This window comes from Triplophysa rosa, linkage group LG18 (assembly GCF_024868665.1).
Source record: "Triplophysa rosa linkage group LG18, Trosa_1v2, whole genome shotgun sequence".
Classification (NCBI taxonomy): domain Eukaryota; kingdom Metazoa; phylum Chordata; class Actinopteri; order Cypriniformes; family Nemacheilidae; genus Triplophysa; species Triplophysa rosa.
The window spans coordinates 7,851,557-7,877,020 of NC_079907.1; the positions used below are offsets into that span (position 1 = coordinate 7,851,557).

Sequence of the window (25,464 nt, forward strand, 5' to 3'; positions counted from 1 at the left end):
GAGATGGTTCTTTAAAGAACTGAATGGTTCTGAATGGTTCTTTGTGAAACCAAAAAAGGTTCTTCTATAGCATCGCTGTGAAGAACCTTTTAAGCACCTTTGTTTTTAAGAGTGTTCTCTTAAAAACCCACACCACACTCAAGTTCCTTTGCTGAAATATGTCTGTTCTACAATTAGAAGTGAAAGCGCTCTAGTGTATCAATATGCTATGGCTTGTTTTGAGTCTAACTGACTGTGAAGCCTGGGCGGAGAGCATTATGGGAAAGGGGTCATTCGGCAGGGCCCATTTATCAGGCATAGAGAACACGAAGGAAAGCACCCAGGGATTTCCAAGTGACTCAACGGGCGGACCTCCCACTTGTGAGACGGGCCCCTCGATCCACACAGAGACCATTTCTTGAGACATGTATTTCATGCCCCACACCGCAACGATTATGTCAGTCAAAGAAAAACACAAATACGTTCTGAAGCAGAGTTTTATTACTCAGCAGAGCTTTTTACACCCAATCTTTCCCTCAAAAAAGACAGAAAAGATGAGGTACACAGTAGGGGTATCAAAACCAACTCTGTTTTATAGAGACATACACGTCTGATTCTAGTAACCACACTCGTTGTACTTGCGTGTTTTGTGATACTATAAAAGCACAATGCTGTAATATGTCCTAGCTCTCTGTCATTAACCCTGTTAGGAATACAGGAAGCTGTCGGGAATAATACCTGACAGCATTCCATAGCACGTCTGCAAGTCGAGACAGAGTCCATGGGAACGGCATTATTCGGCAGCAGTATGAATAAACACCCGGCACAGATGCTATGGCTACAGCTCCGTCAATCCCAATGGCAACACAGTGGCAGTATTGGAACCTCTGAGGAAGTCCTTTCAAAAGCTTTTTTTAACGTTATTTAAAACGATATGCTATTAAATATTGCAGAAAGGACCCAACTGTGGTCAAAATAAACAGACTGTCTGAATCTGAGGACTCTGTGCAGAAGAGGACCAATCTGAGTATGACTCGAGCCTGGCCTCTAGCGGTGAAACACGTCAATAACAATTTTAAAAAGGAATTCTTTACGCTTACTTTTCTAAATAATAATAATATTCACCGCTACCTCTTATGACATCATCAGACAAAAGAATTTCATATAAAGAACTTATCTATCTCAGGTGCTGTTTTAGACTTTGGCTATGGCGAGAACATGCTAGCTACTTTACGTGGTTTTTGTAGACCGTGTTCAGGCGGCAGAGGTCTGATGGGAACGAACGCCGATCTCACTTTCAACACTTTCTAATGCTTTCCAGAGCCGGGACTCGGATGAGCCGGGGGGCTTTGACTCCGCAGGTGGAAACATCTTCAGTAGCGCCCATTTCCCCAGTTTAACGCACATGAAAGCTCTGGTTAGGTCTGTAGCAGCAGGGGTCTCCAGGGATTCCTTCAACTTCACCACCTTAACAGCCTGTTTAGAGGGAGAGCCCCGCTGACAGCCCCCGGTCCCTCATCTAAAATATTACAGTCCTGTTTTACAAGAGGTGCAGGAGGAGAAGTCTCTGGAAGCGGGTTTAATGAGTGCAAAGGACACCATCGGCTCACTCAAACCTCAAACAGTCGCTCTAGATTCGGGGAAAATAAGGAGTGGGCTTCGTGAAGCAACATTGATTTTTGTGCATGATGGATGCAAACCAAAAAAATCAAACCAAAATAAAAGAATAAAAACAAGGAAATCAGAGAACTATAGCTCTAATACATTATATGAGTGACTGATAAATTAAAACATGCACAGTTATCTAGAAGAGTTTCGCTTTCTTCTTCATATCATTGCGCTTCCAAAGCGGAAGTCTGTCAAACTCGTGGATTTCCATTCCAAAAATGTCAAAGAACGTCTCGGGAGCCAAGTGGCGCTGGATATAAATAAGGAGAGAAATAGAAAAAGAGCGAATTATACATTAGCTGCTATGACATTTCCATAAATGACTGTTTAGCTTCCTTCCGGTTACCTCCAATCTCGTCCTGTCCACGTCCTTCGGGAGCTTAGTACGCCCTCTGTTGGCGACAGTGAGCATTTCACATGGGTACACCTTTATAAAAGGAGGGATTGTGTTGTTATGAAGAATGCTATGCGAGGGCATTTGCCAAACACAATGAATTGCTGAAAGCAGCGCTGGATGAGGGAATGATGCACAGTCATGACATTCTAACAACAAACACAATACTGCAGCATACAGCACATGTGGAGGCAGAGCAAAAGATGCGAGCATGCAGTGAAACGTGTGTGTCTCAAAAGCAGAAAGTATGTGTAAAAGTGTGCAGTATAGAAGCATGTAGTGCTTTTAATTCGATAAACAGTAGACGGCAATGTGTCGTAATTTGTGCATTGGAGAAAACAAATCCCAGTAACTGGTGTTACTTTGTATTGGGGAAATGAAAAATAGATCTAGTTGTGGTTGTTTTTGTCAGGAAAAGATATAGATTTGTTTTTTATTTGCATTTGCATAGTTATTGAATAAAAGATATGGAAAAAGACACTATCTACGCATACTGTATGTCAGCAGCAGTCCTTACTGTGCACATTTCTATTCATATAAAGTAATTCAATAAATAGTCAGGAAACGACATCTACTTAAATATGTTAATATTTTCTAGGCATTGTGTATTGATCTGTGGTTTAATGACTAATATTTAATTTAATTCAGTGCAGATGAATCTATAGAGCAACATGTAACAGAGCATATTCCATCAGACGGAATTGTACTAAACATGCAAAGTAACGTTTGTTGCATGTTCAGATGTGTGTTTCTGGAGAAAATTATTGGGTAACAATAGGAATTTGTTTTCCCCAATGGATGGCTTATTTGCCAACTTTATCCATAGGAAAGAAGTATAGAGCTTTTAATGCTAGCACTCCTGAGGACAGTTAAGTGTCAAGAATAAATAAAGTGACTTCCTCTCTTTTATGCTGCTGGGAAGGCCTATTAAGCTTAAGCTATTAAATCTTGCCATGAACTATTAGTTGGGGCGCACACCTGAATCTTAGTTTGGCTCTTAGAGAATCAGGCTTCTGGTAACTATAGCAACCACTTTAACAAAATATTACCGTATGTTGTTGTTAAGCCTCTTAACCAGAACCAGTAATAAAAAAATGATCTAAAAATATTCAATGTTAAAATTTCATAGCTATTAAGAAGATATGCAAGATATGCTACTCTTGTTCCTCCTCCCACTGACCATTGCCTAAAATCGGAGCCAAAATTACAATCCCAACTGATGACAAAACGAGTATTACAGGAAGAAAAAGAAGAAAAACGAAGTTTTCATGAAAGAAAATATTTGGGATACTTGCTTTATATTCCAACATATTAGGCATAGACATTCCCCTGTCCATTCTTGTAATGGAATCTTGGGCATCTTGGGTGGGCTACAGAACAGAACATATACACGTGATGCAGATGATGAGAAAAGACAGCAAACTGTTCAGAAGAATTCAGAGTCTCGGGAAACAGTCTAGACCTCACAGCTATAGCTCTACATGCAATACTCTCTAGGGAGGTGGATCCAGACAGGCTGGAAGATCAACCATCCATGTGATTTGTAATGTAGCGTCGGTGCTGAGAGGTGGGGATTTTTCAAAGTTAAAAATCTGTGCTCTATCCCCATGGCTCAGACGCAAGCATAGCAATGAGGGCATGAGTGCCATTCCGGTTACATGTAGCATGATTTCATTTTCATATGTGCATGAGAGCTGATGCACATGCTCAGTGCTTATAGTGCAATGTGTCACATACCTTAAAATCTGTGAGAAATGAGAAAAAAACAGATAATTCCAATTACTTAAAACTTAATGACACAAGTTATCCGAGGTATTTTGAGGATTAGAAGCATTATATTACCTCTTCGTCCTCCACACACATCCCCATAACTGTTATACTGCGAGAGTTCGGTAGATTGCGGCTGTAAGAACAGAGATAAGAAATAAATCACATTTAATTACATTGAATTCTGCTCTTTCCTCTAGCTGTGAACTATTTAATAAAATACAGGTGAATGGCAGACTTACTCGATGCAGGCCATTGCGTCCATATCCCGGTAGAGATGATGTTTTGGAGGTTTGGGAGTCTACAGACATACATATTATTATATTAAAGTGATAGTTCACACAAGAATAAAAATTCCGTCATCATTTACTCACCCTTTTGTCATTTCAAACCAGAACAGAAAAGAAGATATTTTGAAAAATGTTGTTAACTGGACCCCATTCACTTGCATTGGTTTTGTGTCCAAACAATAGAAGTGAATGGGGTCCAGTACTGTTCGGTTACCAACTTTCTTCAAAATATCTTCTTTTGCGTTCTGCGGAAGAAACAAAGTCATAAAGGTTTGAAATAACAAGAGGGTGAGTACATGATGACAGAATTTTAATTTTCGGGTGAACTATCACTTGTCAAAAGTACCTGTCAAAGTACGCATGTTTGTTTTTGCACACTGGTCAATGTACCTGTGATACAGTTTGCGTATTGGGAGTCAAAGCATTGGGCGGCAACACTGCGTGTGTATTTCTCTCTGGTCAATTCCCTCTCCATTTCTTCCTTCAGAATGAGCTTCCCAAGTCCAGACTGAATCTGCAATTTAAACATGGGGTTCAGTCACATGACAGCACATTGATATTAGGCATCCAAAGGAAACAATTTTATCAACCAGGCATGATGTTTCAGTGAGAGTCATTTTTGCACTGATTTAAATAGTTGCTTTAATATAAAAATAAGCTAAAATGATACACATAGACACCCTGTACCTTGCTGAGATGTTCTTCCTGAAGTTGCCTACGTTTCAAATGCTCCTCCTCCTCTTCGTTTTGTGAGCGACTCCTGCTATCTGAACCTGCCAGTCCAGGACCAGTAAAACATTGCGGAATGAGACCATAAAGAAAGAAAGATAGAAAGAAAAAGATTAAGCTGATTGAAATGATGCCGTGTCACTGTATCCATGGCAACCAGCAATGGAACACCTGAGGATGAATGCTGTTATGCACAAGGAAATCAAATGGAACAAAATGGTAACATAAATAAACAAAGAAATAAAAGACTCATGAAATGATTTTTGATTGGACATGTGGCTGTATTTGATTTATGTGTCTGTGAAGCCACCTATAGCATCCTACAGTAAAGCATCTCCCAGATTTTTAGCCATTACTGTGTAATTGACTCTAGGTAGAACAGAAGGTAACTGGGAATTCAATCCAATCATTCTCAAACATCAGTGTTCACGAATGGCTTCCATCTGTTTGGTAATGCAGGTCTTGGCCTGGAGGCGCCAGAGGCGGAGGCATACCTAAAGCAGCGAGGGATGGAGGGCACGGCCAGTAGTCGGTCTCAATCTTTGGGGTTTCATCCGGTCGAGGGGCGTGGGCAGCAGGGAACTTGGACGATTTGATGATGTCATCGGCAGACTTGCTTTGGGCTGCCAGGGCAGCTGAATCTGAATCGGTATTTTGGGGGAACTATACTATCAGTGACCGGCTCTCATAGGCTGACAGTAAGTACAGTGATGGCCAATGAGTTCAAAGCATGACGTTTCAACATGACATGTTTTACAGTAATATTAATAAGATACAATTAAGCTTAATATTTACAATATGAATGTACAAGCTTTAATATTTTAGCCACATGTTGTTTTCTTTCAACAGAAATTTGTATTTAAATGTATTGCCAAATGCTTTGATATGTCAATGGCCACCACTATGTTTGATACATGACAATTTAAAATGTTTTTTTTTTTTCCGGGAACACATGCTACTGTTTGCAAATTTATGGTGCTGTATATTATTAAGCAAGAAGAAAATGTAGATATGTAAAGTGTATTTGTAACCAGTAAAAGACTTAATGTTCAAGTGTGCTATTCAGTTTGTGTATAACAGTTCTGAGTAATCTGAGGATTCAGTGAAATTGTTATGGGATCTGTCAATCTATAAATCCATGCAGTTACAAGGCAGAATAAAAGTTTAACGGCGATTGTTAAAGAAGAAGGAATTTCAGTTTGTTCTGGTGTGCGAGTCAGTCGTGAAAAAATAGGAGAGAAAGTAAAAACTCAGAACTTTAGAGATGGGAAAGGATTACGACATCAAATGATACTTACATGTAAACATAAGATGTGATGTGACAATCAACATAACCACACATTAATAGATGGATGGAGTCAACACACATAAACATATATAAATAAAATAAATAGTCAGTGATTGTATGCATATATACAAACATGGCACAAAATGTATTATGTGTCCCACGAGTATTTTGAAAAAAAAGTATTATTAACAAGTTTTATGCATATACAATGTATGATATATTTTACTGTATGTATATGTAAATACATGTATATAGCTACCATAGATCAGAAACATAGAATTATAAATATCACAACATACAATAGTGCATATTTCAATATACTGTACAATGTTAATCAGAAATCTTCGGTCAAGTACTTTAAGCAACATTACCATGCTGTTTGTAGATTGGTGGTTTTCTATACATGTTAATGCCTTGGTCTGTGGATTGAAAATATATTTTTAATACAAACCCAGTCACAAATAATATGCTTCAATCATCCATTCACTGTCTGCCGATCATGATTCAGGAAAAACTGATGCATATAACATGAACCGGAACTCAATGTGAATTGTACGCAGTAATACATGTATTTAGCAAAACAGAATCCACTGTTAAAACCAATGAAAAAGCACAAATGCATAAATCAACAAAACAGGAGGAGAGTGAAAGATGATTAAAGGAATAGAAATCAACTGTTAGAGGCAGAATTAGAGGGACGGACACATGTACTCATGGACGCTCCAGCTCCTACCTGGGATGTGGAAATGTTTAGGGGTCAGAGAGAGGGTCGGGGTGGCCGGCCGAGAGGAAAGGGGAGAACTCCGGCCACTGGACGGCTCAGTGCCTCCAAACAAGAAGAAGAGAATAAGCGGGAGAAACAAAAAGAAATCAAAAAGCAAAACGAAAGAGTAAAAGAAGGAAAGAAAGAGTGAGAGAATAATGCCGGAATACATCTTCACTGATGAAAGATGGCCGAACAGAAAAGAGAGATGAGGGTGGGACAGATTGGACCGCGTGTGACGGCCCCACAAGAGAAACAGGTATGATAGAGTGGAAAGAGACGACATGCGGACGCTTCACAATCATGAACACAGGGACACTCGACATCAGGGTCAAAAGTTCAATTTTAAAATACAAAGTAGAGTCACTTGTTAGTAAAGTGTTTCTTTGTGTCTGGTGGTATTATGACATAACAGCCAATGAAGGGATAGTTTTGGAAAAGGGTTCATTTTGCCTGTGATGAAAACAAATAAAATAAGCATGCAACTTCATGCATTTCATTTCAAAACCTGCCTACATAAGCAACATTTAAGGCGATATAGCGTCAATATTTTGGGATTAATTATATGAAATACGTGGTAATAATTCATATCGTGATAATACCATAATAAAAGCAATAGAAATGTTTTTATTATTATTTGATTACATCTTTATTGCTGTACTTAACGTTTTACTTACTTAAAAAGAAAAAGAATCTTGAGCATTTAAGAAAAAAAGTTTAAATGAAAATTTCACAACTAAATTACGATTAATATGTCAATAAATTAGACCACTGAATATGTAAGTATTACTTATTAATGTGTAAGCTACTTTAATTTTAGAGAAATGTAAACAATTATGCTAATATGTTATCTAGAATGATTCACAACAAGGCTATTATAGTTTACTAAAACTATTAAAACATTTCTTTAAATTAAAATCATACAAAATATTGGTTGAAATATTGTTTTAAAACCTAAAATAAACAGAAATTGGAAATGTTGCCTCAGGAGTAAACTGCAATTGGCACTAAAATTAATAACTAAAAAAATTAACATAAAAAATAAACAAATAAATAAAAACGACAAAAGCACACAAAAATTACAAAAATTTAAACTAAAATGAACAAAAACTAAAAATATTTTAAAAACTATGAATAAACAAAACTATAAATAAAACTAAAATAATAAAAATATAAAAATAAAATATAATTCAAAACATTTATAAGACTAAAATAAAACTCAAAACAAAACTATAATAACTCGGAATTATTGTATTTTGAATGCCCACAATAATAATATTGTGTAAATTATTTATGATCATAAAATGTATTATTAAATCTACAGTTAGTAAATACCGCCACTAGGGTGCGCACGATCAAAACAACAACATGCCGTAGCTTGATGACGCTGTGAAGGAGCGTGGAATGATGGGATCTGTTGTCTTCAACTCCACCGCTGATGGCCATCAATCAGACGGGAACGAGAAATCATGTTAGCGGATGAGGTAAAGTTTATAAACATTGAGAATAATTGTGGTCCATAAATAAGTGACTGCTCGAAACAAGTCAGGGGCTTGCTAGACGCCAGACACTACTTCCGCATTTGTCCACGACACTGTTGTCATGCGGTTTCTACGTCAGTAAAGGCGGTAACAAAGGGGAACGCGGATATGACGCCATTGACAGGCGACTGTGTCACTATTTAGAATGGCGATTTTCTCACGATTTACAAGTAGTTGGAAACATTTGAGATACTGTAAGTACTCAGCTGAACAAAATATATAACACCAGCCTAGTGGTTTTGGGATATTTTACTGCAAACTTGTTATAAACTGCACCTTTAAATACTAGCGCAAGTCTAGTGGATCTATTGAAATCAATTTCGAGTCAGGTCTTCTGTGCATGAAAAGCTGTTTTTGCTTGACAATTAAATTTGCTGGCCTCAAAAAGACCACTCATGAGGTTGCATTTAAAAGCAGTTGCCTTTGTAGGCTGTACAGAGCAAGACAGCTCACTAAGTTTGTGGTGTATTAGTAACGTCACAGCGACTTGGTTAAATGTCACTGAATGGGCAGAATGAAAGCAGGAAGGAAAGGGTTAATGGAACCAGCATGCACCTGCCACACAGAGTTAAAAACAGCCATAAAGCCAAGACATACCTATGCAGAAAGAATCTGTGGAGAGGAAAGGGACATTATACAAGGAACATGTCATTAGTAATGTGCGTTTGCATTCCACATGTGCTTCAGTTGCATTTACAGACCAAACACAGCCTTCAATGTCACAGATTCATACAGATCCTGGTGCCACTCAAGCAAGTCCAGAACTTTCTCAGACAGTGCCGCCACATAAAAGGCACAGCCTTACAAGCTTTAGACTCAATCACTGACCCGAAGGGAGGGTGGTCTTGTGTTTTACAAAATGACATTGACACTGAGAATGACCCGAACAGGTGAGGCGACGGGGGCGGTGGGGCCTTACCTTTGTTGTGGGGGAGGAAGTGATGTCGGAAAGGGGAGGTGGGGCGCGTATCGCTGTGGCTGGAGCGCAAGGAAGAGCAGAGCTTCAGCATTCCTGCCGGCCGCTCAGGGAAGAGGAGGAGGAGCAGGTGAGGAAGGAGGAAAAAGAGGAGAAAAGAGAAGATGAAAAGCAGCAGAGGAGGGAGGAAGGTCACAGGGTCTGAGGGAAACCGAATGCAAGGAAAGGCAAGGCGAGGTGGGCTGACACGTTTAGCCGCGTGACAAAAGAAGGCCACATCCTCTGAAATCCTATAGGGCGAGAATTTCAATGAATCGTTTCGTTTGACTCACCTGGTCTGTGAAAGTGCTGGGGAGATTTGGATATGGGCGGTATGTAGTTGTGCCGGTGATAGACCGGAGAGCCGATAGAGCCCTGACTGGTGGATCGCTGTATGATGCGTTCCCTCGTGTCGTAGCAGCCCTGTCGCATACAAACACACAAAGTGGGAAGTTTCAGCAGATAGTTGTATTAGGACAATATCAGCATATCAGCAGTAAATAATGCTGTAATAATGAGGAAAAAAAACAATGTATTGGTTACATTTCACAATAAGGTTGTATTTGTTAACAATAGTAAATGCATTAACTAACATGAACTAACAATAAGCAATTAAATTCTTCAGCATGTATTAATCCTTGTTCATGTTAAAGGTCCAGTATGTCATTTTTGGAGGATCTATTGAAAGAAATGCAATATAATATACATTACTAAGTCTTCAGAGGTGTATAAAGACCTTAAATAATGAAGCGTTTTGTTTTTATTACCTCAGAATGAGCTATTTCTATCTACACCCCTTACATGGAATTCGCCATAAATGGGCAAACTGCTCTACAGAGCGCGTTTTGTAAATACGCTATTGTCCTTTGGCAAAGAAGCGAAAAACGTGACAACATCTTTGTTCTGTGTCAGCCACCGTAGTGCTTCGAAGGGGAGGGGTGGAGTGAGCCGTTGGTTGCAATTCGCAACCTCACCACTAGATGCCGCTAAATTTCATACACTGGACTGGAAGTTCATGTCAGTACAATTATTTCTGTTAGCTCCTGGTGCATTAACTAATGTTAACGGTTACAAAATTTGACTTTAAAAATATATTCGCAAATGTTCAAATGAACACAAACTAAGATTAATAAATGCTGTAGAAGTATTGCTCATTGTTAGTTCATGTTAATTGTTAACAAATACAGCCTTATTGTAAAGTGTTACCAATGTATATTAATATTTTTCAGGAGAGTACTTGAGTTTTGCATTGAATAAATAATCCGTGATTTATGTAAAGCCCAGTCTACATCCCTGTAACATGAATACAGATTAAGCATTATAAAGCAGTCTCTGACCTCAGCAGAAGGGGTGGGAGACAGCGTCCTCGGAGACTGGAAGAGAAGAGCAAGTACAGTAAGTATGCATCAGAATCAGTGTGCTAGTGTGCACGACAAAGTCAGTCAGAATGGGATTATGTTAAATTGTGGACTATACTATACCCGTTACAATGTATACATAGTTAATAGAGTACGTATACTTGGCAAATGTCCTGTGTAGTTTATGAAGCACATTGAGTGAATAAAGCAAAACTGAACTGATGATCGAATTGGGAAACAAGTCAAACAAAAATTTTTTTTGCAATTATCCTATTTTTTGAACCGTCGCACAACCCGGAATTTTTCATTGTGACCCAGACAATTCTTTGTGAGATTCACCCAGACAGAGGAACACAAACATACATTCTCACAACAAACATCAACAAATGTGCTTAGACAGCTGGAGTTGCACAGCTCACGAATATTCTCCCGTATCCTGACACCAGCATGGTTCAAGATCTCTGACACTTACTGTTTCGGCGGACAGTGTGGAGGGGTCTTGTGGCAGGGTCTGGAAGTGTGGACACAAAACTTAGTCACTACAAATAAATGATTTCTTATGTCATGGAAACAGCTGGTTTTCTGTGAGCCAACATGCACACATAATGCTTTTAAAGTAATGAATTCAGTGGTGAAAGACGATTGACAGAAGCACTTGCAGAGTTAGATGCTGTCTAATGTCATTGTTAAGCATTGTCTTAATATTTTCAGTGGGTTTAGTTTACATTTCATTTCATAGTCACTCGGGAAATCTAGAGACTTTGAAGTAATGCACAAAGCGGCAAAACAAATGAGAGTACAAGCAGCCAATGAGATGACAGAAACTAGGTGTGAGAGATCAATGTTGGCACTTATTAAGCTAAATTTATGTTAGTCTGTTCATGTTAGTTTGTTTGGATGTAATCCACAAACAAATGATTTGTGTCAGTGGTCTTACTGTGGCTCGGCCTCTTAGGGGGCTGCCACCTGATGCTGTGCCAAGCTGTGGAGGAGGAAAGGATTTCAGTTACTCTGCGATCTTGTCCGACAGTTAAAATCCTGTGCAATTTCATCGCCACAGTCTGGCTGAGATTTTAATTATGGCCACCAGGGGGTGCTGTAACAGCTATCTCTACACAGAGAAGGCTCACAGGCGTTGTGTGGTACAACAGAGCAAAGTTTAATGATACAGAGGGAACCCAAAGAGCAGTCACAGTCAATAAAACACATCTTCATCAAACGTTCTTTTCATGCATGGACATACAGCTCACATGGTCACACAAATACATGCAATATACAATGTGAACACTGTGTACTTTAAACGTTTTACGTTTGTAGGGTAGAGAGAATGTCGGGCATACGCCGTGTAATATTTTGTCTGAATTTCAACTGTTTTTGGAGTCGGGACAAATTTCAGCCTTGTAATTGTGTGTCATTTGTCATGCAGTGTATGATGGAAACAAAAAGCAATTAACATCTGGTGAATGAGAGCAGGACAGTGATTTTATATCAGAAATTTTGGTCGCACTTCTGAAGGTTTTGCACAGTTAAAGCAGTCGCAGCTCAATGATCGGACTGCATGGGGGGGCACCGTAAGCTTTAGCTTCACGTTGTATGTGATTTACTCATACATTGAGAGTTGTTATGCAATAACAAACAAATAAACAAATATAATTTAGCTAAAATCGCACAGTGTAGGCCCGACTTCAAGGGAAAAGCCATACATGCAGGTTTAGTTAAGAAGACTGTATTGTTAGGGGGTACAGGAAGTTACAGTTCTCCTATATGGAATTCTGCATCATTTTATACTTTTATGTAAATACAGATTGCAAAATGCATTTTTATGATTTAGGCATTTGGATCCTAAATTGTAGCAGAAAAAGCATCATGACTCACACAAATGCACAGAAATTCGTCGTGTATGTACAGCTAATGCATTCTAATACTTTTGGGGCCATTGTAAGGTATAGCCGCAAAAAAATTAAGAGACCATTCCAAATTTTCATTTAATCAGCATTTCTAGATGTAATGTGGCCATTTCAGTCCGGTGTCTGTTTAATTTCAGCAAAATCAAACTTCAGGGGTGACATAAAGTCATCCAACAGCAATGTGAAAGACTGACAGAATGACAAGACACATGAAAACTGTGATAAAATATAGGTTATCACAAAAAACTTGTACATGAACTTTTTTACATGTACAAATATTACTGTTGTATTGGCTAAAAGTGAATTTGAACTCATTTCTTTGCAGTATGAGGTGTGAAAAAATACAGAGCATCTTTTCTGTTATTTTGACCTGTTTTCAGTTTCTGCAAATAAATGCAAATAGAAACAATATTTATATTTTTATAGAAGAAATTATGTTAGTAGTTCACAGAATGAAACAAAAATTGTAAAAAAATTTTTTTACCTAAACACATACCTATAAATAGTACATAATACATTTTGAAAGGGTCTCTTTATTTTTTTCCACAGCTATATATGTACTGTTTAGTGAAGGAATGGACTGCTTACACAATATTTAGACAGACTATCTGCACTTTCAGATTTGATGTTAGTTGACGCTTTGCTCTGACAACTCTAGTACAAAAGAGAAACTGAACAAATATAGCAGCACCATATTTTTGCACGTGTCCATTTAACAATATATTATTAACTGTCATTATAGCAAATTGTTTGTTTATGAACTAGCAGCTAGATATGGGTTACGGTTACCTCTCCTGGGCTGTGCTTTCCTTGTCTGTTCAGGGTAGAGGAGGTGGATTGGAGAGTCTCATAGGATATCATGTCTGGACGCTCTATGTCATAAATGGCCTTGACTCTGGGGATGGCTGCTAGGTCCTTGTAATCAATAATCTCATTGTCTACTTTTGCCTGGAGGAAAGAGAGGATGAGGAGGGAGGGAAAACACAGGTGGACACACAAAAGGAGAAAATGTGTTGATGAGGAAGAGGTCACGGCACAGGTCAAAGGTCATCCACATCACATCCAATCAGAGCCACAGCCTATTACACAGGTCACCACAAGGGTTGAACATACAGTAGGGAAAGATGAAGTACATCTAATAGATGTTGCTATTAGAGGGTTCAAAATGAACACTTTCCAAGCATCAAACCAACTCAACACTTGGTTGTTAAAGGAACATTTCACCCGAAAAGGAAAATTCTGTCCTTTTGAACTTTTTCCAAATCTGTATACATTTCTTTGTTCTGATGAAATATGTTCTTAATATGTTCTTGCAATTTTATGTTGAAATCATAGGTGTCGATAAAGAGTCCACAACATACATACTATGTATAGTGCAGCTATAAAGGAACAGTTCACCCAAAACTAAAAATTCTTTCATCATTTACACACGTCATTCCAAACCTGTATGACTATTTCTCTTCTGCAGAACACAAAAGAAGATATTTTTAAGAATGTTGGTAACCAAACAACATTGGACTCCACTGACTTCCATTATATGGACAGAAAACCAGACATTTCTCAAAATATCTTCTTTTGTGTTCCACAGAAGAAAGAGTCAAATTCAGGTTTTGAACAACGTGAGGGTGAATAAATGATGGAAAAAAAATCCTTATTTTTGTGTGAACTATTCCTTAAGTTCTGAAGTTCTTTGTGACGCTATGCAATGCTAAAGATGCTACAGCAGAGGGGTACAGAATGCGTGTCAAATACAAGGCAGATGTTTGAGAAATAAGTACAGGTTTGTGCAGAGAGACGAAAGCTGACACATCATCCTCTGCTTTCCCTGAATGTCCAGGTGTTTGTTTCTAGAGTGATTCTGAAACGTATCGGCCTCAGAATCCATTGCGCATCGAGTGGTAAGATGTGATAGACTCAGGAAACGACTGAGGGCGCCGATAGGTGGGACTCACATAGATTGTGTGACCTGGAGATCCAGGGATGCTCGAACCAGGTCTGGAACAGATACTCTCAGACGATGACCCCGTGGGCTGCGGGAGAACGAGACGTTGTGTTAGCAATAATCTGCAAAGGAGCACACATACACATTACTAAACGCACACTCATAGGTCTGGTCCCAAATGGCATCCTCTGCCTATGGACTGCTGCCAGCTCCAATGCAACCACATATGCAAGCCTTCCCACAATGCACTTTTCATGTCAGACAATCAATGCAGCCACCGCAGCCAACCCCTCAGATATGACTCTTGGTTTAGTGTACACCTGAATTGGACACCTTTTAGGATGAATATTGTGTATGAAAGGTGTAAAAGTCTACAACAAGAGCTCATATCTGAGATCTTTCTGCGTGTAGAGTCAACAACCGTCATTCCTTTAATGGTGAATGGAGCCGTGAAAGGTTTAGGCCACATGCCTGAAAAGCGCAATGACACACAGGCGGTTATGGGGACGTTGGAGAAGGAAGGGCCTGAGCAGTCCGCCCTCTGCTGGAGGGTGACTATAAGTACACAAGTTGCAAAACACTCAGCGTTCCCCGCTCTGCTGCCAGAAGCAGAATACAGTACCTGCCTTTCTGATTGGTGCAGAGAGGTTACTGAGAGTGGGAGTGGCTGTAAAGGGAGGAAAAGGCATTATAGGATATGACATCACACTCAACGAAACACTGTGACATCATACCGTAGCAAAACTCAGCCAGTGCTCATCTAACTCTACTGTTTGCTACATGTAAAGTCATGTGCACAATAACCCGTACATACGGGCCAGATATAGATTTATTTAGTTTTTGGCACATGTGGTTAAGATTTTATGAAATGTTCTATAACACCTCTATAAGAATAGTCAGGTAACTTGCAGGAGGAGCAAGCGTATTCTTATCTTGTATGCGTGCTGGGGAGGGAAAATCAGTTCACACAGTTGTTTTCAACTGCACATTTTCCATGTCTTCCTTATTAAAAGGAATAGATCACCTAAAAATGTAAATTCTTGCATCATTTATTCACCCTCATGTCATTCCAAACCTGTATGACCTTTACACCGTGTCTACACCGGACGCGACCGGCGGGCAGCATCCAGTGTGAACAAAATTTGAAATGATAATGGGTTCTAATGCGTTCTATTGTCTTTTGTCGCATCCGGTGTAGACACGGTGTTATACTTCTGTAGAACACAAAAGAAGATATTTTGAAGAACGTTTGTAACAAAACAACACTGGCCCCCATTGACTTCCATTGTATGGACACAAAACGAGTCATTTCTCAAAATATCTTTTTTTTGTGTTCCACAAAATATAGTCATATACTACAGCTTTAAATGACACGAGGGTGAATTAATTATGATGACAGATTTTTTTATGTTGTATTTTGGGGTGAACTACCCCTTTAACAAACCTGATTCAAATCCTAGGAGACACATTAAAATGTGCAGTGCTGCTGTGAGAACCACTGAACTAAAATTAAGATCAAAACGCAGCAGCGTGGTCTTGCTTTAAAGAAAAGCAAGACAGTTGGAGGAAGTTGAATTAGCTAGAAGCTTTGCAATCTGGAGGGAGTGCAGAGCAGAAGACTCCAAACCTCACGCCCGCTCAGGGGACGCCGGCTCAGCCGAGAGCTCTTTATCTGAGAGTGTGGGTAAAAGATATCAAACGGACTGGGTTTCCCTTTAGGACGCTGCCAAGCTGCCTAAGGAGGAGAATCACAACAGAATGGACAAACCACACTGACAAACACACACACTCTCTCTTTGTGCCTCAGCTAAGCACCTGAACTTCAATTCAAACTTCAGAGAACAAATCTGGAGTCATTAGGGACGTTTGGGCACAACAAACATAACAAGGGATTGTGAGCATTTTTCTCTCAGGGATGTCTGATGTCTATCTTATAACAGGCTGATATTGTTTTCTTGGAAGGAAGTGCTTTGTATTTTTAAGATTATGACTATGTGAGTCGTGACTGACAGGAAGTGTTAAAATAAATGGACACTCACTCTGTACTTCTCTTCCACTCTACTGCTGTTCTTACAGTCTGGATGCCACACCGTAGAACCTGGAAAACAGACAAAACAGAATAAGTGGGTTGCATACAGTACATTAGTTATGTCCATGATCTTACCTCTATTCAAATCATTTATTAACACATTTCAACATTTGTGTGCATGTTGCATTGGTGTGTTTAGAGTATAAACTGAAGCTCAGCTTTGAGAAGAATTTAAAGGGACAGTTCACCCAAAAATGAAAATGATGTGTTTATTTACTCACCCTCAAGTTGTTTCCAATTCGATAAAAAAAATGTATTTGTTCTGACAAGCATAGAAAAAGATATTTGGAAGAATGTTTGTTAGCAAACAGTTTTTGGCCACCCTTGCAAAAAAATATTTTGAAGAATTTAGGATTCAGTTCTAGGGCACTTCTGACTACCATTGTAATTTTTCCTACTGAGGTAGTCATTGGTGGCCAAGATCTGTTTGGTTAAGAGCATTCTTCCAAATATCTTTTTTTTGTGTTCATCAGAACAAAGAAGTTTATACAATTTTGGAACAACTCCAGGGTGAGTAAATGATGACAGAATATTTATTTTGGGGTAAACTGTCCCTTTAAGGAGGCTTGGATATACACTCACCCTGCAGGTACATCTCCTCTCCCTCCGTGAACATCTGATTGCACCTGCTGCATCGTGCACAGCTGGGATGGTAGTGCTTATCTCCTGCCTGTGAGGGGCAAAGGTCAAGCGTTATTTAAGAACAGGAAGAAATACATTTCAAAGAGACGAGAGCACAAAGAGGCTGAAACAGCTGTGACACAGTATAATGGCCTGTTGGTGAATAGAACAGATGTGCTTTCACTTTTAAAAGAGAGATCTCTGTCCTTCATTTTGTCCCTTATTCTCAGTCTTCTGTTCTGCATCACTTCATGGTTTTAGTGAATGATACCAAAGTTAAGATCTGCAGAGTCACTGTTTGCACACTATCATCTTGACCCGCCACAGAAAAATACCCTCCTGACCCCCGGATGTCTCCAGATCATGACAACAATCTACAAACTACAAAAGCGCAAAGGTACACACACACAGTAGTTTTCAGCTGGTTTTGCCTTACGATCCATGTTGAACATGTGACTCAACATACATTCTTAAAAATAAAGGTGCTTCATGATGACATAGAAGAACCTTTTTTGTCCAAATGGTTCCATAAGGAGCCTTTGACATCCGAAGATACAAAAGGTTATAAAAAGATAAGAAAGAGACGGATCTTTTAAGAACCTTTGACTGAATGGTTCTGTGTGGAACCAAAAATGGTTCTTCTATGGCATCGCTGTGAAGAACCTTTAAGCACCTTTATTTTTATAAGTGTAGTACCAAAATTTCTGTCAATAGCATGCTAACCACTACACCACAGCTCTGACATCATCGGCTCTCAAGTATTAGTCTATGAGCTGCAATGCTGATATGGGAGGTCTGGGAAACATATGTGCGTTTGTTTACATGTCATTCATAACCACAAGCAGAAAAATACAAAGTTAATCTGAAAATCACTAGTTCAGAAGGGTTGTGCTCACATATAGCTCATATAACAGGTCAAACCAATGTACATCCGACATGATATGATATGCATATGGTTGTGTATGTATGAGATCAACACATTTAGGCATGTACAGCTGATCTGATATTTCATCATCATTCTGCTGGTTTCAGTTAACTGTGGGAGTGTTGATGACATCCTTCGAAATCTCATTAAAACAGTCTTTTCTTCAGGCAGTGCTTTGTCTTCTACGCTTTTTTATTCGTTCCATAAACATATTTGATTTGTACCCTTCATCTCCTCTTTCACTTCTCTCTCTGTACTGCCCTTCTTAAACCCAATTTTGCCCAAAATATGATACGTTTTCATCTTAAATTTACATTAGCTGTCAGCGCGGAGTGATGTATCAAATAATTACAATAATTTTGCGAGCGGAAAATATGCAATTTGGTCAAAAATATGGTGAATTTAACACACTTTTTCTTTGGACACAAATAGATTTGCGTCATTAGACTTGTTTGGTGACCCTTCCCTGTCTCACAAATTTCACATATTAGAATGTTATGAAAGATTTTTAAATAGCGTCTCTGATTTCCACTTTGCTTCAATAATGCTGATAGAGTTGTTCAAGAGATAGAAGTGTTAAAGTTCACGCAAAAATAAAAATTCTGTCATGCCGTTCAAAACCTTGAGAAATGTCTCAGTGGTTTTTTGTACATACAATGGAAATCAATGGGGGCTAATGTTGCTTGGTTACCAACATTCTTCAAAATATCTTCTTTTGTGTTCTGCAGACGAAAGAACGTCATACAGGTTCAGAATTGCATGAAAGATTCGTCATATTTTGTTTGAACTATCCGTTCGAGTGTAGTTCATTTACACACCTTAGTTTAAATCGGCTATTTGAATGAAATGATTCATAACTCTGATTCAGTCATTTGAATTAAACATTTTTTTTTTGTAAATACTGGGGTAATATAGTTATATTAGCAGATATCAATGAAAATGATATGATTTTTTTACCTTAAAATCTAAAAAAAATTCAAAGAAACCAAAGTCTTTGTTTATCTATTTTCAGGTGGAGCCTCACACAAACACACAGTTCAATTGTTTGGCTGTTCCTTTATCAGCTGGAGCTCTGAGCATTGAGGAGGGAGTCGCCTGTTTGGCTCCTCCGCAGGGGAAACATCCCATAGTGTACCGCTGTCTTGAACTATGAGGCAATGCTGCTGAAACGCATGATTTCACACAGATGTGACCCCTCGGCTCCCGGGGCCCCCTCGCCATGGCAACAAGATCCTGCAAAAGTTTTCCAGTACACAAACCCCAGTTACAACATGTTCTCTTTAGCAGTCTGAAGCAGACAGCTATCATTTTATTTCGTATTGCATCAGACAAGCCAACACGAAAAACAAAGGGCGACCAGCTAACTGCAAGGAACGGGGGCCAAGAACAGTCCACGACTGTGCGTCAGCCCAGATGGAGGGGTGTGGACAGAAGACGGGGCCAGGGAGATGGGGAAAGAGAAAACAACATGCAGGAATCACAGCTATTGGAAACAAGGGGAAATGACAAGCATGTGAGATTAAGGCGGGTGTTAAATTGGGTCATGTTTCTAGGCAGCTGGTCTAACAAGCTACAGTAACAAGTGTGGAAAAACGAATCAAAATCTATCAAACCAGGCACAGCAGTCAGTAGCAATATACACTCCTTCCAAAACTCTAAACTCCACAAATCAGGAAGAACCAGACAACCTGACAAGGTGCTTTTTGCTAAGACATTTGGGCATTGTTAGAACAAAATCACCCAGCAGAAAGACAGAAAGAGCACATTCTGCATCTGTGAGTGTGTGTGGAGAGATAATGCATGGCCAGCTGGTCTGACAGACTCCCATTGGCGAGATTTAATGGGACGGAAAATACAGCGTTGTTAAATAACTTTTCCACGCTTGACATATAGAAGCTGACAGGACAGAATACACACATTGCACACTCAGTTAGTGTGTTCGTTACAATTGATCAAAAAAAAAAAAAAACTTGCGTGTCTTACCAAAACTGTGTGACTTTCTTTCTTCTGCAGAACATGCAAAAAAAAATATTTTGAAGAACGTTGGTTACCGAACATCATTGGCCCCCACTGACTTCCATTGTATGGACAGTGGACACAAAACCATTATTTTGAGACATTTCACAAAATATCTTCTTTTGTGTTTTCCTCAGAAAAAGGAAGTCATACAGGTTTGGTAATACATGAAAGTGCATAAATGATGACAGAAGTTTCATTTTTGCGCGAACTATCCCTTTAAATATAAGTCTGCGTGTCTGCTATTGTATTGTATTGATATACGTCCTCTCCTTCCCTAATAAATAACTTCTTACTAAAGTCTTGATTCTTGTCAAAACAAAACCTGACGTTTTCTAAAATCCCGGCATTCCATAGCAGCATTAATAAGCTCCATTCCCGCACCATTAAATCTGATTGGCTTTTTTTGGCACGAGTGAGATTCCATCTGCAGATCAGGGCATCTGTTGCTTTAAACATCAGATCAAAATTCTACACGTATCTGCTTGGATTAATATAGATAGCCCTGTAGCTTTGATGTCCTGCGGTCACACATACATAAGATTCCAGTGCACTTCCCTTCGCCATCTGCGGCTGCACACATCCCCATAAATACAAGTAGTATGCTGGAGTGCATAAGTGTAAACGGAGATTGTGTGTGTGCAGAAACATGACAAAGAATTGGTCTTCGTCTGTGTCACTAACTGATAAACTGTTGACAGGTCAGTGTAATCATGTTGCCAAAGATTGACCATCATCACCGAAACAGCAAAGAAATTCTTCACACTGTTGATAAACATCATCTACACACTTACGCAGAATCACACCCAGTTGAATGTACCATACTCCCAAAACAAACAGCATGACAGAACTGCAAATTGAAATGCTTTCAAACAACATCACGTCTGATAAGAATGTTTCTAATCACTCCTATGAAGTCAGCTGAAATAACTTTACCTTTGGCAGGCTGCTCGTGTGGCACCCCAGACCTGCGGCCTTGTATTTCAAATCCTCTTTTTCACTTTAATTTACACTCTCGTACTCTTACGAGAGTATTTCCCTCAATCCTTCAATCTTCCCCTCTGACTTTCTTGAGAACTTTCTTAAATTTCACCCTCCCAACCCACCTCACTGTTCTCTCAGCCTATTAGAGGGGACCAGCCTCAAAGGGGCCGCCCCATGTACAATAGCTGGGGCGGGACCTTGGAATGGCTCCAACGCTGATGGTTCTTGGTCTCTGCTCTGTTCCCGGTGGGACAGAGTCTGTTCTCATGTGTTTGATGAATGAAGCATGCTTGCAGATATTTAAGATTTAAGTTCAGCCATGACATGAGACGTTGAGACTTGTGTGCATGTGTATATGCAGCGAGACTGTTGAGACCCTCACAGGGGATCCAGCCACAGATGTTCAGTGTGAGCGGAAGTGTACGACTCTGGAACACTCTGGACACAAGCTGACACGGCTATAAAATAGTGAACATAAAAATCCCAAAGGGACCAGCTTGGGGATTTCGTATTTCAATTGTTTCTCTATGACAGCGAAGAGATTAAACAGAGAGAAAGTTTATACAAAACTCTTTACATATTGTCATGACAATTTGCACAATAGTAAACTTTCTGTAAATCTATCAGAACATTTGAGATATTAAATAAAAAAAAATGCAATGTTTACTGATACTTAATTCTATTCTATGCTAAATTCAATATGGTTTGTTTTAGAATATCTGTACATTGATTTTCCACACCATTAGTTTGTCTCCTAAAAACACCTTAAAGGAGTAAGTTCACCTTCAAAATGAAAATTCTGTCATCATTTAGACGAACTCCTGTCAATTCAAACCTGTACGACTTTCTTTCTTTTGCAGAACACAAAAGAAGATATTTTGAAAAATGTTGGTAACAGAACAGTGCAAGTGAATGGGGGCTGTTAACAACATTCTTCAAAACATCTTCTTTTGTGTTCTGCGAAAGGAAGAAAGTCATACAGGCTTGAAATGACAGGAGCGTGAGTAAATGATGACAGAATTTTCATTTTCAACACATCACCACGTGTGGTGAGTGAAAGTCTTGGGTGCGGACTCCATACAAAGTAGAATGCAGTTGGACAGACAACTGTATGACAAACAACTGTATGACTTTACAGACTTAAAGGAACAATACGGCATTTTTAGGAGGATCTATTGACAGAAATACAATATAATATACAAAACTATTTCTTCAGAGGTGTATGAAGACCTTACGTAATGAACCATTATGTTTGTAATACCTTAGAATAAGCTATTTATATCTACATACAAAGCGGCCCTACATACATTGAATTCGCCGCCATGTTTTGTACAGCAGCCCTAAACGGACAAACAACTCTACAACGCGCGTTTCCTCTTCCTCTCCGCTGCGGTATCGCGGTGAAACGGATCGCGGGAAGATCCGTGATCCGTACGGATCGTGCGCTCAGGTGCGGAGCACATGTGACCCGCGGATTAACTGAAAGTTTATTCATCATTGAGTAAAAGAGTAAAACGCTATCTCGCTCTCTCTCTCAAGCATCTGGACGAATGCAATATTAAAGCGGTTCCAGATAAACAATGACGCTCAAAACTGCTCCGTCACACAGCTAATATTACAACAACAACATATCTTGGTATGCTAGTATGTTACTCACATACTGATCCGAATCAAAGCAACCTCCTCGTGGGTGATTTTTAGACGATCTTTCTCTCCAACGTCTCTGCTGGAAAGTTTCTCCATAGATATATGCGAGTATCTCTGCTAAAAGCCCCAATACGCCCTTTTCACATGACGTCACACATCTTCCGTTCTGCCGCGAAGCAGTGTATCATTACTTCCGCTAGCACTGCAGTTCATAAGGTGGCGGTAATGCACCTATAAGCTGATTTGCCAACCGCCAGTAAAACTCAAGAAGAAGAAGAAGAAGTTACTTCCGCTAGCGCCTCAGAATGGCGTTTACCAAGTGGCTTGCACATCTGCCACAAATACGTGTAGATGATGTACAACGTCTTGCAGACAAATTTTCGCTAACGACAAGATCAAAGCTAGAGAAAGGATACAAATTCTTCGTTGAACAGTACCCGTTTGATTATGAAGGTAAGTGTTTTGTTTTCTTTTTGTGTTAGCGAAGGTGCTAGGATAAGTATTGAATACGTGTTCTGTCAGTTTTTTTTCTCACTGTTGTTAAATTCCAGCGCGACAGCAAAACGGAAGTTCTTCTTCTTCTTCTTGTTGTTGTTTGTTGCAAGACGGATGTTATGATACACTGCTTTGCAAAAAGGCGGAAGTTAAGTGACGTCATTGTGAAAAGGGCGTATACCGCGGGTCCTAACGCGTCTCTGCTGGAAAGTCTTTATAATATTAACACAGGTCCTAGCTCCTGCCTGACTTTTATCCTTCTTTTAAAACTTAAAATGCACAAACCTTTTATTTTATGTAATACATAAGACATCGCTCTTTCTACAGTCCTTCTAATGCCCGCAAAATCTCTTCCCTGCGTCAACATGAGAATGACATCTTTTTGTACTGTGGTGGCCACCGTTGTGTTTGGACTGAGCGATTCGTGGCAAATCTATAATACAACTCTAGTGGCCGCTGTTAATCAAGAACTGCGCCTTTAAGTGACAGTATCTAGTGCAGACGAGCAGTGCAAAGTATAAATAGACAGACTGTACAAAAAAGACAATATACTGTACATTATACACATATGGACAGTATATACACAAGATATACACATTAGACGTTGAGGTGAAGTACTAAAGGTGAAGTACTCCTTTAATCTAACATCTTATATGTTACAGATCTTTAAAAATTCTTGTTTTGTGCCAAGATACCAAAACCTGCAACCAATGTCAAAGATTAAGTCTTTTGAACTATGAAAGAGCAACCTCTGAGCTGTAAACACTTCTTTTAGATGACTCAACACAAACCGACGATACATATCACGTGATTTATGCACAGCTTTTGAGTGAAGTACGGGAAAATGCTGCTGCATCCGAAAGCCAGAGGGCGCTCTCGTGCGGAAACTCCAAATACGCACTGCAGAAGAAGACCATAACACGTTCAAGAATCTAGGAAATGCCTATGGACATCTTTTTATCACTGTTACTCAAGCCTCATCAGGTATTTGTATGATAATAAAGTATATTTATAATGATCATGTTTGACGGGTGTTGCTTTTTCAATTGCACATTATATAAGCGACTCAAACTCGCACTGCTTTTAGATCGAGCAGCATTTCCTACTGATCCCAGAGCCGTGCTTCACGGACAAGCTACACATTTAAAAATATATCGACACATTGCATATCGCAGCCAGCTCGATTACAATGGGATTTAGTGGTATCGCGATAAATTATCGTGCAGTTAATAAAATACATGTCCAACTGCCTCAGGAAATCTCATCACACTCAAATTAAGCCCCTTGCTGTCTACTGCTTACATGGGCAAAAACACAAAATGTAAAAAAAATTAATAATTTGGACAGTCAAATTTCAACTATTTTTCTTTCATACTTTTTGTTATTGAATAAATTCTTTCACTTAACTTACAGGATGGTATTTTTTGACAGAGCTTGTTGCAATGCATTGTTGGATTGCATTTTCTACAAAAACTATATGCAGTGCTGCCTTACAATTTAGCCTTAACGTTTATTTTAATAAAAAAATTATACTGCGTATAATGTCAGGAAAGCATCCGTGGTGCCTTCAAATGCATCTCACTATCACACTAAGTCAAACCCCATGGAACAGACAACAACAGACAACTTTTTTACTCACCTCCAAAACTTTCCCTGTGATAAACTGATGACAGGCCTCGCACTGGACGCCAAAATGGATCTGGTAATCTTTCTCACAGTATGGAGCACCATCCCTACATAAAAATTGTAGAAGAGAAAATGAGATTTATGTTTTAATTGCATTTCACCTCAATAAAATCAGGATAAGAGCATAAATTGAATGTTATTAGAAAAGAGGACACGCTAGGCATTCAGAGAAAGGGAATTATATAGAGGAATGAGATGGTAAGAGATAAAAGATAATGAAGGCATAGCTCACTTGCTGATGTACTCTCCACTCAGCACCTTTCCGCAGGCTTTGCACTTGAAGCAGCCGAGATGCCATTGACTATCCAAGGCCAGAAGAGCCTGACCGTTCTTTATATCCCTGCCACATCCCGCACAGTCTGCAAAGAGAACACACGCTGATCAGGCAGATGATACACTTATAAAGTATTTGGACAATAA

General features: G+C 39.3%; 1 protein-coding gene across 6 annotated transcripts in view; it reads right to left on the reverse strand.

Moving 5' to 3' along the window:
• Window positions 1-458: 458 nt before the first annotated feature.
• The window catches only part of ablim1b (actin binding LIM protein 1b), a 71,642-nt gene continuing 46,636 nt past the window's right edge, over window positions 459-25,464 (reverse strand). For 2 of the 6 annotated variants that reach the window (XM_057358545.1, XM_057358544.1), the window contains exons 5-26: window positions 25,277-25,403; window positions 24,998-25,091; window positions 17,253-17,340; window positions 16,621-16,679; window positions 16,209-16,316; window positions 15,204-15,248; window positions 14,592-14,669; window positions 13,429-13,587; window positions 11,670-11,714; window positions 11,205-11,243; window positions 10,712-10,747; window positions 9,668-9,797; window positions 9,339-9,431; window positions 9,017-9,031; window positions 6,849-6,941; window positions 6,487-6,534; window positions 5,322-5,462; window positions 4,786-4,871; window positions 4,489-4,612; window positions 4,051-4,109; window positions 3,884-3,944; window positions 3,482-3,786 (exon numbers count right to left, since the gene is read on the reverse strand). In XM_057358545.1, coding sequence (XP_057214528.1) covers window positions 3,749-3,786; window positions 3,884-3,944; window positions 4,051-4,109; window positions 4,489-4,612; window positions 4,786-4,871; window positions 5,322-5,462; window positions 6,487-6,534; window positions 6,849-6,941; window positions 9,017-9,031; window positions 9,339-9,431; window positions 9,668-9,797; window positions 10,712-10,747; window positions 11,205-11,243; window positions 11,670-11,714; window positions 13,429-13,587; window positions 14,592-14,669; window positions 15,204-15,248; window positions 16,209-16,316; window positions 16,621-16,679; window positions 17,253-17,340; window positions 24,998-25,091; window positions 25,277-25,403 — 1,766 coding nt within the window. In that variant the 3' untranslated portion in view covers window positions 3,482-3,748. Of the gene's footprint in view, window positions 1,898-1,993; window positions 2,075-3,336; window positions 3,412-3,481; window positions 3,787-3,883; window positions 3,945-4,050; window positions 4,110-4,488; window positions 4,613-4,785; window positions 4,872-5,321; window positions 5,463-6,486; window positions 6,535-6,848; window positions 6,942-9,016; window positions 9,032-9,338; window positions 9,432-9,667; window positions 9,798-10,711; window positions 10,748-11,204; window positions 11,244-11,669; window positions 11,715-13,428; window positions 13,588-14,591; window positions 14,670-15,203; window positions 15,249-16,208; window positions 16,317-16,620; window positions 16,680-17,252; window positions 17,341-24,997; window positions 25,092-25,276; window positions 25,404-25,464 lie in introns of those variants that run through there. The other 4 variants (XM_057358550.1, XM_057358546.1, XM_057358549.1 and 1 more) reach the window with 4 other exon arrangements.